The sequence below is a fragment of the Hippocampus bargibanti genome, linkage group LG10, assembly GCF_051943395.1.
Source record: "Hippocampus bargibanti isolate YZ-2025 linkage group LG10, ASM5194339v1, whole genome shotgun sequence".
Lineage (NCBI taxonomy): Eukaryota > Metazoa > Chordata > Actinopteri > Syngnathiformes > Syngnathidae > Hippocampus > Hippocampus bargibanti.
In genome coordinates this window covers 5582453-5596471 of record NC_142743.1, presented here as the reverse complement: position 1 = coordinate 5596471, position 14019 = coordinate 5582453, and the positions used below count along the sequence as shown (strand labels likewise).

The following is a 14019-nucleotide window of genomic DNA, read 5'->3' as shown; positions in this document are numbered from 1 at the left end:
TTTGACAATGTCTAGTGTACTCATCGAATCATACTGTCTCAGTTAATCATTATTTTTTTCAGAAAAAAACATTTGAACGTTGCGCTACGTATACGTATCTTATCTTTTTCGACCGTGTTTTTCTGGTGATCAATGTGGGGTTCACAAAGCACTCAAAAATGAGCTGAGACGGGCTCCTTCTGAGCCTCGACTTGAACGAGGACAACGACAGAAAATGGATGGATGCATATGTTTAATTCCAAGGCCAAATTATTCAATGCCAATATATTCAACATCTGTCCTACTTGGAGCATCAAAGGCATTCCAACTATCGTGGGGTAACTAAAAAAAACAATTTTGATCAGAAAATATTTTTTGAGATAAAAGACAAAAGTGCATTAAATGTAACCAATTCAAATTACCTCACTTTGAAATATAACAAAACACATATGCAATAATTTTTTAAGTGGAGAGATATTTTCAAAAGTAATGGCACATTTACATTGCTGTACTGACAAATTCATGAAAATGTATAGATAACACTTAAAAAATAATTGCATCATACCATTTCCAATTGAGCACGACCATATTAAAACAAATAAAAATCCCACTGGGTCAAACTGAATCTCCCCCCCCCCCCACTTTCAAATGAAATTGTGCTTGAATCGTTTTGCACCCCACATATAAATTGTAGCAAATCCTGTTTTGGGGGGAGAGATGCACAACCTTGAAGGACAACCGGCGTCTGATGACGTGATGGCAGGACTGCTACAATGTGTCTTTTTTTCGGTCAGGGGGGTTCCTTTCGTGACGTCACGTATGGACTCGTCACTAACTCAAAAACAAGACTTCCTGAATATTCAGCGCGAGTCTTAAAACGTAAAATATAGCTATATGCGGTGGAATCTTATTAAAATACCGCGCAGTAGAAGTCATTTGAAGCCATTTTACAAATTATGGACACAACTTGTCCGGAGCCGTTGGTTGTCCTTTAAGTTTTGCTCTCTGCTGCTATCCTCCCGTTCTCTGGAAGTCAGTCCCACCACTACTCAGAAACATGGTCTCAAAACTGACTACCGCTACTCAACGTAATGTCATTTTGTCCTTCTCTATTCTGCTGTTCATTGAAATGAAAAGTTTTAGTTGTTATTTTTCTTTAATATTCACATTTTAATGTTTTATCGAAAGTAACGTAACATGTTTTATTGTGTCCTTGAGTGCAAAGAAAAACACCTTTTTAAAAATGCATTATTCTTGATTGGCAACATTGATTCTCCAACACATTGCCCTGAATAGTTCATTCACTATCAAGCCCTCTTAAGAATCACAATCAATATGTTTACAGTGCTAACACTTGGTCTTTGCTGCTCATAGACATTCCAACATGCACTAAGGGTCAAATTCCACTTCAAGTGCTCTGTGGTAGAAACAGTCAGTCAACGACAGGAAAAGCCGATTCACACAAGAATGTTAGTTTCCCAGTGGAATTTATTTGTGTTGCATTGAGACTTACATTTTAGCGTTGCAAGCATTCAGGTGAGTACATGATTATTTTAATGAGGTTCATCATAATAATATTAATACATTTAATAACTATACCTGGATACAGTGTCATGATATATTATACAAATGCACAAAGTTGCATACAAAACAAACTAAACACTTGCCAACAGTTTTCAACTGTTGGCAACTTCAACTTCAAATGTATGTCTTTGCAAAGCAAAGACATACATTTGTTTTAGTAATAGTGGTCAAAAAAGACATGGAAAATGAGCACCGGACAGTCTGCCATGAGGGGAAATTAGAGAAGTAACCAACAAACAAAAAAGCATTGTACACGGAGTTGTACTAATTTTTTTGTGGAGAGATATGATCATTTTTTTATTCACCTCCTAAGACTCAAACTCTTGCAAGTCATGCATTTTTCTCTCTATTTTCTCTTTGATATTTAGGCTAGTTAGGACTTGATGAGTGTAAAAACAAAAAAATATCCTGATGTAGTTTTTGAGAAAAACGATATCCACATATGAGGACATCCATTGTAGTCCACAATTTAACATTGTCGTCTTGACAAGCAAAAATGTAATGTCCACACATGTGGATGCCAGGTCGTAGGACTCCTCTTGACAACAGTAATGCACGAACCCAGACGTGTTGTTGTCATGGGTGATATCATTATGTATTATCAATTGCAAAAAACTATGAATGTGAAAACATTTGAAAAGAAACTACTCTTGTACTGTAAATAGCACATCCACCTTATAATGATGATGCAATACAGTTGCATACATCAATATGCTTTTCTTATATTCTTATATTCTGATATTTGCACTGTGTTTTTTATCTTTTCACCCCCCCCCCCCCTCCCACCCCTCTTTCAATTGCTGCTGTGGATTGCAAATTTCCCCATTGTGGGACTATTAAAGGCTTTCTAATTTTGATTCTGAAATAGCCATTTTCCCATGTTCAGTTAACAGATTGTACCAATGTTTTTGTGATAATTTATCAACTCCTTCTATTTCAGTGTTAATGCAATAGGTCTGATTGCATCAAACACTTAGTGTTTTCTGATGGGGGGAAAAATCCAAAAACAAATAATTTACAATTTTCTACACAGATTGTTTGACCCAGTGAAATCAAACATTTGAGATATTTGAATTATTTACCACAATTTCTGCTTCAGTGTCAATGGGCCAACTTCTCATTTAATTTGTTTCCTGAATGATTACAGAATGGTGCCCTCCAAACACACACCCGCCCACTCGATCCCACCTCATGCTGTGAGGCAGCTGGCGAAGGCATGGCTTGCCGAGGACACACCAAACTTTGATCCTGCAGGAGTGTGTGTGGGGTCACAGGAGATGGAGGCCAAGCTGTGGTGTAAAAGCCCACACAGTGTCTTGGCAGGAAGTCCCTTCTTTACAGCGGTATTCGCTGAGGTCGGCTGTAACGTGGACTGGATTTACCAGGACGGAAATGAAATTGGTCAGTATTGAATTTTCAGATTATCTGAAAAAAAATGAGCTCCAAAAGTATTTTCATCCACAATCTTTGAAGATAAGAAGACACATGCAGAATGTTAGGTTAGAATATTACAAGCTAATATTAGCATTAACGGTTACCTTTACATTTCAACGATTCTAAATGTAATTAAATATTTACCTTATTGCGCAACATTGTAACATAACAATTGGCGTGTTTGTTGTGCGAGGGATGACAAAAATAGCCGGCAAGTTACTCACAGACAATTTATTTCTAACAATTTGATCTAATACAGAATTCTGGGTCTCAGCTCCCTGACACAGAAAATATTCGCGTGCCTTCATAATCAATAAGAGGGTGTCAGAGATATCGGACACAGTGGATCTTCCTGTGTTCGAGCCTTTGTCCACAGTGTCCGATCAAATATCTCTGACAGAGAGACAAAAAGACAAAGACTGAGACGAAGGATCCCAGATTTAAAGGTGTACTACATGCATATTCAAATTTGGCCCAAAGAAATTAAGCCCCCCATTTGGTCCCTCCTGGCATTTGGTCCACGCCATCGTTCCCAGGGTGTTTACTCCCACCTCCAGGTGGAAGGGATATCATAAATTACGTCCTGCAGAGTCAGTGTTTGGTCACTTCCTTTCATCTCTGTTATGCAACGTTTGGCCAAGTTGGGGTGTCACACTTCCTTTGTGTGTGAGAGCCAGCTCCCCTTTTATCTCCTATTACCTGTAACACGTCTCCAACCAAACACGACATCTTTGTTGTGTTATCTATCTATTACAAGCAAAGCAATATTTATACTGATTAAATTTACTATTCTAATGTTTATCTTGAGCAATGTTTAATATGGCTAAATAAATGTATTTATTTCCTTCAAGAACAACTCAGATCATGCAGTGTATTCCAAGGTCGGCGGCCCTCTGTTCTGAGGATATGATCCACTTCTGACTTATTTAAAAATCATATAACAGTGATTCTAAATTGGGGGGTACTTGTACCCCACGGAGACTTTATAGAACACTCTAAATCAGGCGTCGGAACCTACTCTTTTGATGATTGCATCTGGCTCGCAGATAACTAAATAGAAATTCTCGCTTTTTCGTTGTTCATTTCCTGTTTAGGCTGAAGTTGGCTGAAAGCACAATTTGTTTGAATGATATTGACTTAGGTGCCGTTGATGTCGAAACAGGTAAACGCCACCTTTCGAATAAGCGGATGAGTAAAAAAAGAAGACGAGTATCGTACACTTCAGGTTGAATGGACCGAAGGAGTCGCCTTTGTCGAGAGAAAAGGTTCTCCCGTGATTCGAATTTGCAATGAAATAATATCTTTGATGAAACCGTCTAATGTCAGTGGCACAAGCACCATGTTAACGTTAGCATCAGTATACTCTGCGAGAGACAGAAGAAAGCAAGCGTGCAAGCTAATGAGCAGTGTGCAGGCTGGCGAGCAGTAACTTTGCATATTCATTCCGATAGTTTGGCTGGATTTTTACCAATCATGAGGAACAGAAAACCATTCATATTAATGGTGAGTATTATCACAAAGTTATTTTAAATAATAAATTCTGACATTTTATTGAAATCACACATTAATACACATATATACATATATTACTAATGCACAAAGACATACTTTTCCTTGTCATAAATAACAGCTTTATGACCTGTTGCCAGTTCCTTGCAAAAAACAACAACAAAAACACGATTGCTGTATGATTGGATGGACAAGGGGGAGAAGGCAGAACTTTGACCTCCCAGACCAAAGGCTTTGCACTCACAGGAGGATCATGTTCTGTCGTTATTTGACATTGGTACTCACTGCAGTTCATTTGCAATTGAAAGAGAAGATTTGGTTTGAGGAGTTGAATAAAACTCATTTTAAAAATATAGGCTGATCCAATGTTTGAATGACGTGGTCAGTATGCTTTCCCTTGACAGTTATATATACTGTATGTAAGGAGACTGTCAGAGATATATGTGCTCGGACACTGTGAACAAAGGCTCAAACACAGAAGATTGTCTTTTACTGTGGGCAGGGGACGTAGTTTTCATGACGCCATATCGTGTGCCCTTCTTCGACCGACGCCCAACCTCTGCAGCCCTGTGCCAAGCTATTTATTCAGAGTATATGTAAATTGAAGTGATACATTAGTGAAACACACTCTACTTGATGTGAATACCACGTCCCTGGACGTCCCGTGGTGCAAGCACCAACATCCATAAACCAAGAGAACATAGACAATTTAATGGTTGTCTTTCCATGAACTGATAGATTTGTAACCTGGCTAACGAGCTCTTCCTGTGAAGGAGTTTACCAAGGCTAGATTTGTTACCCAAGGGTGACATTTTAACAGGCTGTGTCTGTTCACCTCAGATTGACCCCAGATTTTCTGTTCTTCCATTGTGGGCCTTGTGTGTGCCAATTCAGCATACAACAGCATGAAACTTTTAAATATGATAACTTCTATTCTGTCTATTCACTATGAGAGACCAAGAGGAGGACCAAAGAGGAGGTTTATGGTTGTTGTGAAATAGGACATGAAGGTAGTTGCTGTGAGAGAAGAGGATGTACAAAACAGGGTTAGATGGAAGACACTGATTCCCTCTGGCGAACCCTGAAGGGAAAAGCTGAAAAGAAAAGAAGACACTCCGCAGAAAAAATATCCTGTGACTGTAAAGTGTCCTTGAGAGTTTTGAAAGCCGCTTAAAAATGAAATCTATTATTATTATTATTATTATTATTATTATTATTATTATTATTATTATTATTATTATTATTATTATTATCACCACATATATGCATGCATATATGTAATGGCAAGTAAAAAACTGTGATCATTATCTTAAAAATACTTGGGGATCTAACTGTAAAATACTAATTTTGGACCACAGGCGCAGATCCTGTCACACTTATTGCTGTGGTGCGAGGCCCAGCCAGATGCCTACTCCTGGGTGAAAGGCCAGCTCTAAATTGTCTTTCCCGGGCCTCGGGGATCGCCACTCGATGTTTTCAACTCCGGAAAATGGCAAGAGATGTAGGATGGCATGGAGAAGTGGCAGGCACACGTAAAACCACACCGGGCTTCCGCCTGGTGGAGAAATATGCTATGCTGGTGGGTGATGTGTCCATGCACAGGCAGGATTTGAGTGGAATGGTAATGCTGAAGGACAACCATGTTTGGGCTTCAGGGAACATCACAGAGGTGCGTATGCTTCATTACTGATGACCCTTTAATGGTCCCACTTTGCCCCTAATATTTCAGACAGTGTAAGTGAAATCTTAATACAATCCCCATGGCCCCTGACTCTAAACATTGTCGTAGGGGACGGAGCCATTCTCAGCTTACTTCAGGGTGAAAGGCGCACTGTCCCCGAGACTGGTCGCCTTCAGCAATTGATGATTTTCCTCAAAGTAGAGGTTGACTTGTTCTAAATCTCTCACCACTCTTAATTCATTCACTGCCGGACGATGTGCAAAAATGTGTTCACTCCAGTGCCAGGGTTTTTGTCATCTTCATTCAAATAGAATATTGAGTTTTCGGACTACATAAACATTCGATGCAGCGTAAGAAACCTTCCACTCTCTTCTTTCCTGAGAAAAAAAAGGTTTATGTCAAGCTTATTTGGTTCTAGTTATCTGCAGTAGAAGTGGGGGCGGTGGTAAAAAAAGCAAATGCTGCCCCTTCATGGGAGGGAAAAACATTGCCAGAGGTCTGACCGGAGTTTGATCCGCACCCCCCTGCAAGAAAAACCAAAACCCGAACAAATTCTGTAATGGTGCTCCACATCATGCTTTTCAACTTCAATAAACTCGGGAATGGCAGTGAATTATTTAGCTGGAACTGAAGGATGTAGCTGATAGCCAGCATCATGAAATGTTTACAATTTAATTTTTTGGGTCAAAATATGACATTGATCATTGAAATGTAAATTTCTCCACTGTGAGACTAATAAAGGCAAATCCAATCCAATCATAATTTCAAGAAGGTGACAATATTTGAAATAATCCAATTGAAATCCATTTTAATTGACTGTATTTTAACGTTTTCCTCTGCTTACTCTTATATTGACTGAATTTGCTTTGAAAAAAGGGCAGCGGCTCGAGAAGATGCGACCTCACCATACGCCTTTTCTGTTGGCTTTGTTTTTCTGTAAAAATCGGTTGTGACTTTTTATGGACTGACAGAGATTGAATAAAAATCAATCAATCAATCTGTGATTTTTATTCCTCTCCAGGCTGTGAAAGCTGCCAGGTCAATATGTGGATTCAGCAGTAAGATTGAAGTGGAGTGTGGCTCCTTAGAAGAAGCTTTGGAAGCAGCCACGGCAGGAGCAGACATTGTTATGCTTGATCATTTCCAGCCACAGGTACACAAAATATCATTACACTACTTGTAATATTTTCCTTGCAAAGATCAACATCAGACAATATAATATACTACAGGCGCTCCATGTTGCAGCTGGTGCTTTGAAGCAAGAATTCAAAGCTCTGCTGATAGAAGCCAGTGGAGGAGTGACACCAGAAAACCTAGCAGAGTATTTCTCGCCATGTGTGGACGTCATCTCCCTGGGCTGTATAACACAAGGGTGCCCGGTTGTGGATTTCTCATTAAAAGTTAAAAAGGCCGTTTCTTAGTCAGACCACTATGAAGGATCAGCGCCAATATGTATTGTACACTCACAAAAATCTAATTTTAACCTTTGTACTTACAGGAAAGTTAGGTCACAGATAAAAAATTATAGGGGACCGTATTATGCCAGGAAAAACAAAAGCCTACTTTGTAAAGCCAACATTTTTTGTCAGGTTAATCAGAGAAGCTTTAACTGGAAACAGATGTGTGCTGAACTACATAATCCTGGTTTTATTGTTTGGATCACATTTGTTTTTGTTTCATGTTTTATCTTGTTTACTTGTGTACCATTTTTTAAGCCTTTAGGTTTTAGTTCTCATCATAGTATTTGTGTCAACCAATCAGCTCCCTCCTATTTGTGTCTTGTCCAAATGTACAGTACCTTAATTGTTGTCTCCTCAGTCTACAGTTGTACCTCTACTTATGAACGTCTCTTCAAGTGTAAGTTTCCAATTATGAAACAGCAGGTGTCTGTGTGTGGAGATTGATAAATGAGGTGTTGAGGCAGCGTTCTCTGCGTTTCATGCGATGAGGCGTTCTGTTTGTTTTCCGTAAATGTGAATCACCCCAGAAAAATGTTCACCAGTCATCGCTCACTAGGCGAATGTTTGCCTTCGACATTTTCAAAGGATTGTTAAAAACTGGCGAAAGAAAATGTAGTTTACAAAACTACTCCTCAGAGAAAACATGATGACGATGCAGTATAAAGTTAAATGACCATCATTTTTATTCTTTATTCTTTCTTTTTTAACATTTTGCAAATCGCTCATTTAATGTACAATATTATAATTGTAATGTATATTTATTGTTGTTTGCATTTTTATGCTTGAGAAAACGATGTCAGAATTTTGGAGGGCTTGGAACGGATTAGAGCATTTACATGGAAAACGTGTGTCGACTTACACAACTTTCGAATTAAGAAAATTTGAATAACTTCACATTCCTTCCACTACTGCATCATTGGACCTTGCTTCACTCTTACTAGAATCCCAAAGCCAATTGTCATCAAGTCATCTATTTGACTTGGCCAATTCTAATGCTACTGTCACGGTTTGCAAGGTGGTGAGGGCAGTTGTTAATGGGTTTATTTTGATCGTTCGTCCTTGATTCATTGCTTCTACGGGCGTTGATGGCAGAGGATGGTTGAATCATCAGGAACCACCAGGAATCACCAGGTGTTGAACAGAAAGTTGGTTTCGTCTTGAAGAGAGCGGAGACATCGCGGTGTCAGCCAAGGAGGAGGTATGGAGAGGAGAGAGATAGACGGGACCTCCACCTGGCCCTCCTGAGTGGGAAACAAGGGCGGCTGATAGGGCGGCTCACCCCTCCAAACCTGGTGGGCCGCCAAGAGGCGTCCGTTGAGGGGGGGGCACTGTCACATCTCGTCGCCGTCCTGGGCGCGCCCCGCCCCTCCTGTCACCTCCTCCGCTGCTCCCGGGAGACGGCCCCTCCCATCATCACGCACCTGGGTCCCCACAGCTGACTGTCATTCCCTTGATTGTGCCTTCTGACTATATCTACCGATAGGGCGGCTGACATAAATGGGGACCGACCTGTGGCTGCGGAGACCAGGGAGTTGTGGGCGTACTCCACCCAGGGTAGGTGCAGGGCCCACGACGCCGGGTTGTGGAGGCACACGCACCGGAGGGCCGCCTCCAGGTCCTGGTTCTTCCTCTCCGTCTGTCCGTTGGTCTGGGGATGGTATCCAGACGACAGGCTCGCCGACGCCCCTAGGGACCGACAGAAACGTTTCCATACCTTGGACACGAACTGCGGTCCCCGGTCCAACACGATGTCCGTCGGAATCCCGTGGAGACGGACGACGTGGTTAACCAGGAGTTGAGCCGTCTCGATGGCGGACGGCAACCTGGTTAACGGGACGAAGTGGGCCGACTTGGAGAATCGGTCCACAACGGTAAGGACGACCGTCTTGCCACGGGAGGGGGGGAGGCCTGTCACGAAGTCAACGGAGATGTGGGACCAGGGTCTGGACGGTACCGGTAGCGGCCGGAGGAGTCCTGCCGGGGGCTGATGGGAGGCTTTCCCACAGGCACAGGTCGGGCAGGCCTTCACGAAGAGGGTGATGTCCCTCCGGAACCCCGGCCACCAGAACCGTTGGGCGATGAGTTGGATCGTCCTGTTGACCCCCGGGTGACAAGCTATCTTGGAGGTGTGCCCCCAGACGAGCACCTCCGTGCGAAGAGGGGGGGGGGCGAACAGGCGATCCTTAGGACAGCCCCTGGGGATGGGGGTCGTCCCCTGGGCTTGCTGTACTTTTCTCTCAACCTCCCACCTCAGGGCACCCAGGATGCGTTGGGCCGGCAGGATGTTGGTGGTGGTCTCCTCCCTTTCTGCCGGCTCATGGATGCGGGATAGGGCATCGGGCTTGGTGTTCTGTGACCCTGGGCAGTAGGTGAGAGAAAAGTTAAACCGGGTGAGGAAGAGTGACCATCGGGCCTGTCTTGAGTTTAGTCTCTTGGCCGACCGGATGGCCGCCAGGTTTTTATGGTCCGTGAAGACGGTGAAGGGGTGTTTCGCTCCCTCAAGCCAGTGTCTCCATTCCTGAAGGGCCAGGACGACCGCCAGCAGTTCCCGGTTGCCGACGTCATAGTTGGCCTCGGCGGGGCTGAGCCGGCGGGAGAAGAAGGCGCATGGGCGTAGCTTCTGGTCCATGGGAGAGCGCTGGGATAGGACGGCCCCTACTCCGGATTCGGATGCGTCAACCTCGACCGTGAACGGGAGATCCGGGTCGGGATGACGCAGAACTGGGGGGTTAGTGAAGGCAAGACGGAGGCGGTTGAATGCCCCCTCTGCGTCGGGCGTCCACCTGAAGGGGATCTTAGAGGACGTGAGGTTAGTGAGGGGGAGTGCCTTCTGACTATACCCGCGGATGAAGCGGCGGTAGAAGTTGGCAAACCCCAAAAACCGCTGAAGCTGTTTGCGCGTCTTCGGGATCGGCCATTCCACCACCGCTTTAGTCTTAGTAGGGTCGGCCCTGAGCTGCCCCCGCTCCACGACAAACCCTAGGAAGGACAGAGAGCGGACATGGAACTCGCACTTCTCTGCCTTCACGTAGAGCCGGTTTTGCAGGAGCCGCGCCAGGACCCGTCGGACGTGTTGCCGGTGCTCCTCTGCAGAACGAGAGAAAATAAGAATGTCATCCAGATAAACGAAAACAAAAACATTGAGGAAGTCCCTGAGCACATCGTTGATAAGATTTTGGAATACGGCGGGAGCGTTCGTGAGTCCGAACGGCATCACCAGATATTCAAAATGTCCTAATGGTGTTTTAAATGCAGTTTTCCATTCGTCCCCCTCCCGGATGCGGACCAAGTGGTACGCACTGCGGAGGTCTAATTTAGAAAAAATGGTTGCGGACTGAAGGGGCGTGAAGGCTGAGTCCATGAGGGGGAGGGGGTATTTGTTACGGATGGTGATGTCGTTCAGACTCCGATAATCGACACATGGACGCAGGGTTCCGTCCTTCTTGTCAATAAAGAAGAACCCTGCGCCCAGCGGAGACCGAGACGGCCTAATGAGTCCCGCCGCGAGGGAGGAGTCTATGTAAGTGCTCAGGGCTTCCCGTTCCGGTTGTGAGATGTGGAAAAGTCTGGAGTCCGGTAATGGAGCCCCTGGCTGCAAGTCAATAGCACAGTCATACGGTCGGTGGGGCGGCAGGGATTGGGCGTTGTCCTTGCTGAACACCTCCCGCAGGTCGTGGTAGCAGTGTGGCACGCCCTTGAGGCAGATGGCCTCCGGCGGTCCACCGCGGGAGGCGTCTCGCCCTGCCGTAGCCGACCGTAGGCAGTTGGCGTAGCAGTAGGGGCTCCAGCCCTGAATGGTGGGGCCCTCCCAGGAGATTGACGGGTCGTGGGTATTGAGCCAGGGGAGACCCAATACCAACGGCGCATTCCGGGAGGGCATAACTAAAAATTGGCGGTGCTCGACGTGGTTCCCCGCCACCCGGAGTTTGAGCGGGGCCGTGAGGTGGGTGACTCGGGCCAACAGTCTGCCGTCCAGGTCGACCATCTCCTTAGGGGGGTGGAGATTGATCAGCTGGCAGCCCAACGAGTCCGCCAGCTGGGGGTCAATGATGCACCCGTCGGCCCCAGAGTCCACTAGGGCCCGCACGGTTTGGGAGCTGGACGGGCCGATTAATTCGCTGTCCAGCTCCAACCGCGTAACGGGGGTAGTGGATTTGACCTCCAGAGGTCGCTGTGGTCGCCGTCTTGCCGGGGACTTGCGTGGACCTGAGGTCTTCGCCTGGGGGCCTTGGGTGCGACGAGCCCCGGGGGTGGTGTGGTCGTTCCCCCCCCCTACGATCATGGGTTCGGGGGATTCCTCCAGGCGCCGCACACGCTCGCTGCCGGGTGTGGGAGATCTGGACCGGCTGCGTGGCTGTCTGGGCCGTCGGCCGCGCTGCTCCCTCTGTCGCTCCCGAAGGCGGTGATCCAGGCCGATGACGATGGCGACCAGGTCGTCGAAGGTGGTGCCCGCGTCGCGGGTAGCCAACTCGTCCTTGAGGTCGGTGTTCAATCCGCGACGAAACACCCCCCTCAACGCTCGGTCGCCGTAGCCGCTGCCAGCGGCCCGGATGCGGAAGTCGACGGAGTATTCCGCGGCTGAACGGGCCCCTTGGACGCAGTCCAGTAATCTCCCCTCCGCTTCGGACTCCGTCACCGGGTGATGGAAAACCCGGCGTAACTCGGCGACGAAGTCCGGATACGAGGTGCGCAGCTCCGGTCGGGATTCTCGGATGAGAGACGAACGCAATGGGAGAGCATTTATACGGTGCACTGTGTGACGCGATAGGATGTGACATAATGTAGATGCGACATCATGTAAAGGAAGGCAGGATATGACGTATCAGGAAGTCAAAAACATAGAAAGCGATGTTTAAAGATGTTTGTATAGCGAATTACCCCAACATCTCCCCCCTGACAAACATATCTAAGATCGGTGGAGGTGAACAGAAAGAAGAAAGAAAAAAGAAAAGAAAATCACAAAATAGAACAATCACAATGGAAACAATCTCAAATTAAAGTCATGTCATTCGCTACAACAGTCAAATCTTCATGGCATCCTGAAGAGTAGGAACGAAATTGGAGGAGGAGGAACGCCTCCCGCAAGTCATGGTAACAATATGGCACGCCCTCGAGACAAATCGCTTCGGGCAGGCCACAGCGGGAGGGGTCTCGCCCTGCCGTAGCCGACCGTAGGCAATTGGCATAGCAGTAGGGGCTCCAACTCTGTATGGTTGGACCCTCCCAAGATATGTAAGGGTCATGGGTACTGAGCCAGGGGAGGCCCAGTACTAACGGTACGTTGCGGGAGGGCATAACCAGCAATTGTCGATGTTCCACATGGTTACCCGCTAACCTGAGTTTAAGTGGTGCCGTGATGCAGTTAACCTTGGCCAGTAGTCGACCATCAAGGTCGAGAATCTCCTTGGGGGTCTGGAGAATCTCGAAGTCGCAGCCCAATGATTCGGCCAGTTGAGGGTCGATGAATCACCCATTTGCCCCCGAATCCACTAGCGCCTGTATAGCTTGGGAGTTGGACGGGCCGAAGAGTTTGCCGTCCAACTCCAATCGCGTGACGGGCGCCGTCCTCGATGCCTCCGATGGCCGCCGCGGTCGCCGTCTGGCCAGGGACTTGCGGGTGCTGGAGGTCTTGGGCGGGGGTCCTTGGGTGCGGTGGGCTCGATCGCCACCGCTCCCCACCTGCAGCGGCTCGGAGAACTCTCGTCGCCGTCGGGTGTGGTCGTCCGCTGCTCGGGTCCGGGTTCGCCAGACCACTGGGAACCGTGCTCCCGCTGCCGCTCCCGGAGGCGATGGTCTAGGCAGATGACTACGTTGATCATGTCGCTGAGGGAGGTGCCCGCGTCGCGGGTGGTCAGCTCGTCCTTGAGAGCGGCGACAAAACACTCCTCTCAGCGCTCGATCGTTGTAGCCGCTCCGGGCAGCCTGGATGCGGAAGTCGATGGAGTACTCAGTGGCCGAAGGCGTCCCTTGCACACAGTCGAGAAGGAGTCCCTCGGCCTCGCACTCTGTGACCGGGTGGTGGAACACTTGGCGAAGTTCGGCCACAAAGTCCGGGTAAGAACTGCAAAGTCCGGGTACGAACTGCAAAGTTCCTGAAGAGGAGGAACGAAATTGGAGGAGGAGGAACGCCTCCCGCAAGTCATGGTAACATGGGGGGGGGCGTCAGGGTAGCGAGTCGTGTCTCGACCTCCTGTAGGCGCTGAGCCAGCGAGGACGCGATGTGGCGGTTCTCCGCGATCGCTTGCTCGAACGCTCTGCCTGATGAGCTATGGTAGATACGAATTTGTCTCCACCGGCGAGATCCATAGTTGGTCGAGGGACGCCGAAAGGTAGTGGGAATCGGCCCGAAATACACGGTGGAGACAGTGATTC

At 46.9% G+C, this 14019-nt stretch overlaps 1 protein-coding gene across 1 annotated transcript; it reads left to right on the top strand.

Annotated features, from left to right (window-relative positions):
• The first annotated feature begins 1401 nt into the window (after positions 1-1401).
• On the top strand, positions 1402-8863 carry LOC148892206 (nicotinate-nucleotide pyrophosphorylase [carboxylating]-like). The gene is made up of 5 exons (XM_089006261.1): positions 1402-1515; positions 2711-2964; positions 5865-6175; positions 7209-7340; positions 7417-8863. Exons 2-5 carry the CDS (start codon positions 2712-2714, stop codon positions 7606-7608), a joined length of 888 nt encoding a protein of 295 aa, XP_088862387.1. The 5' UTR covers positions 1402-1515; position 2711; the 3' UTR covers positions 7609-8863.
• Positions 8864-14019: the final 5156 nt, after the last annotated feature.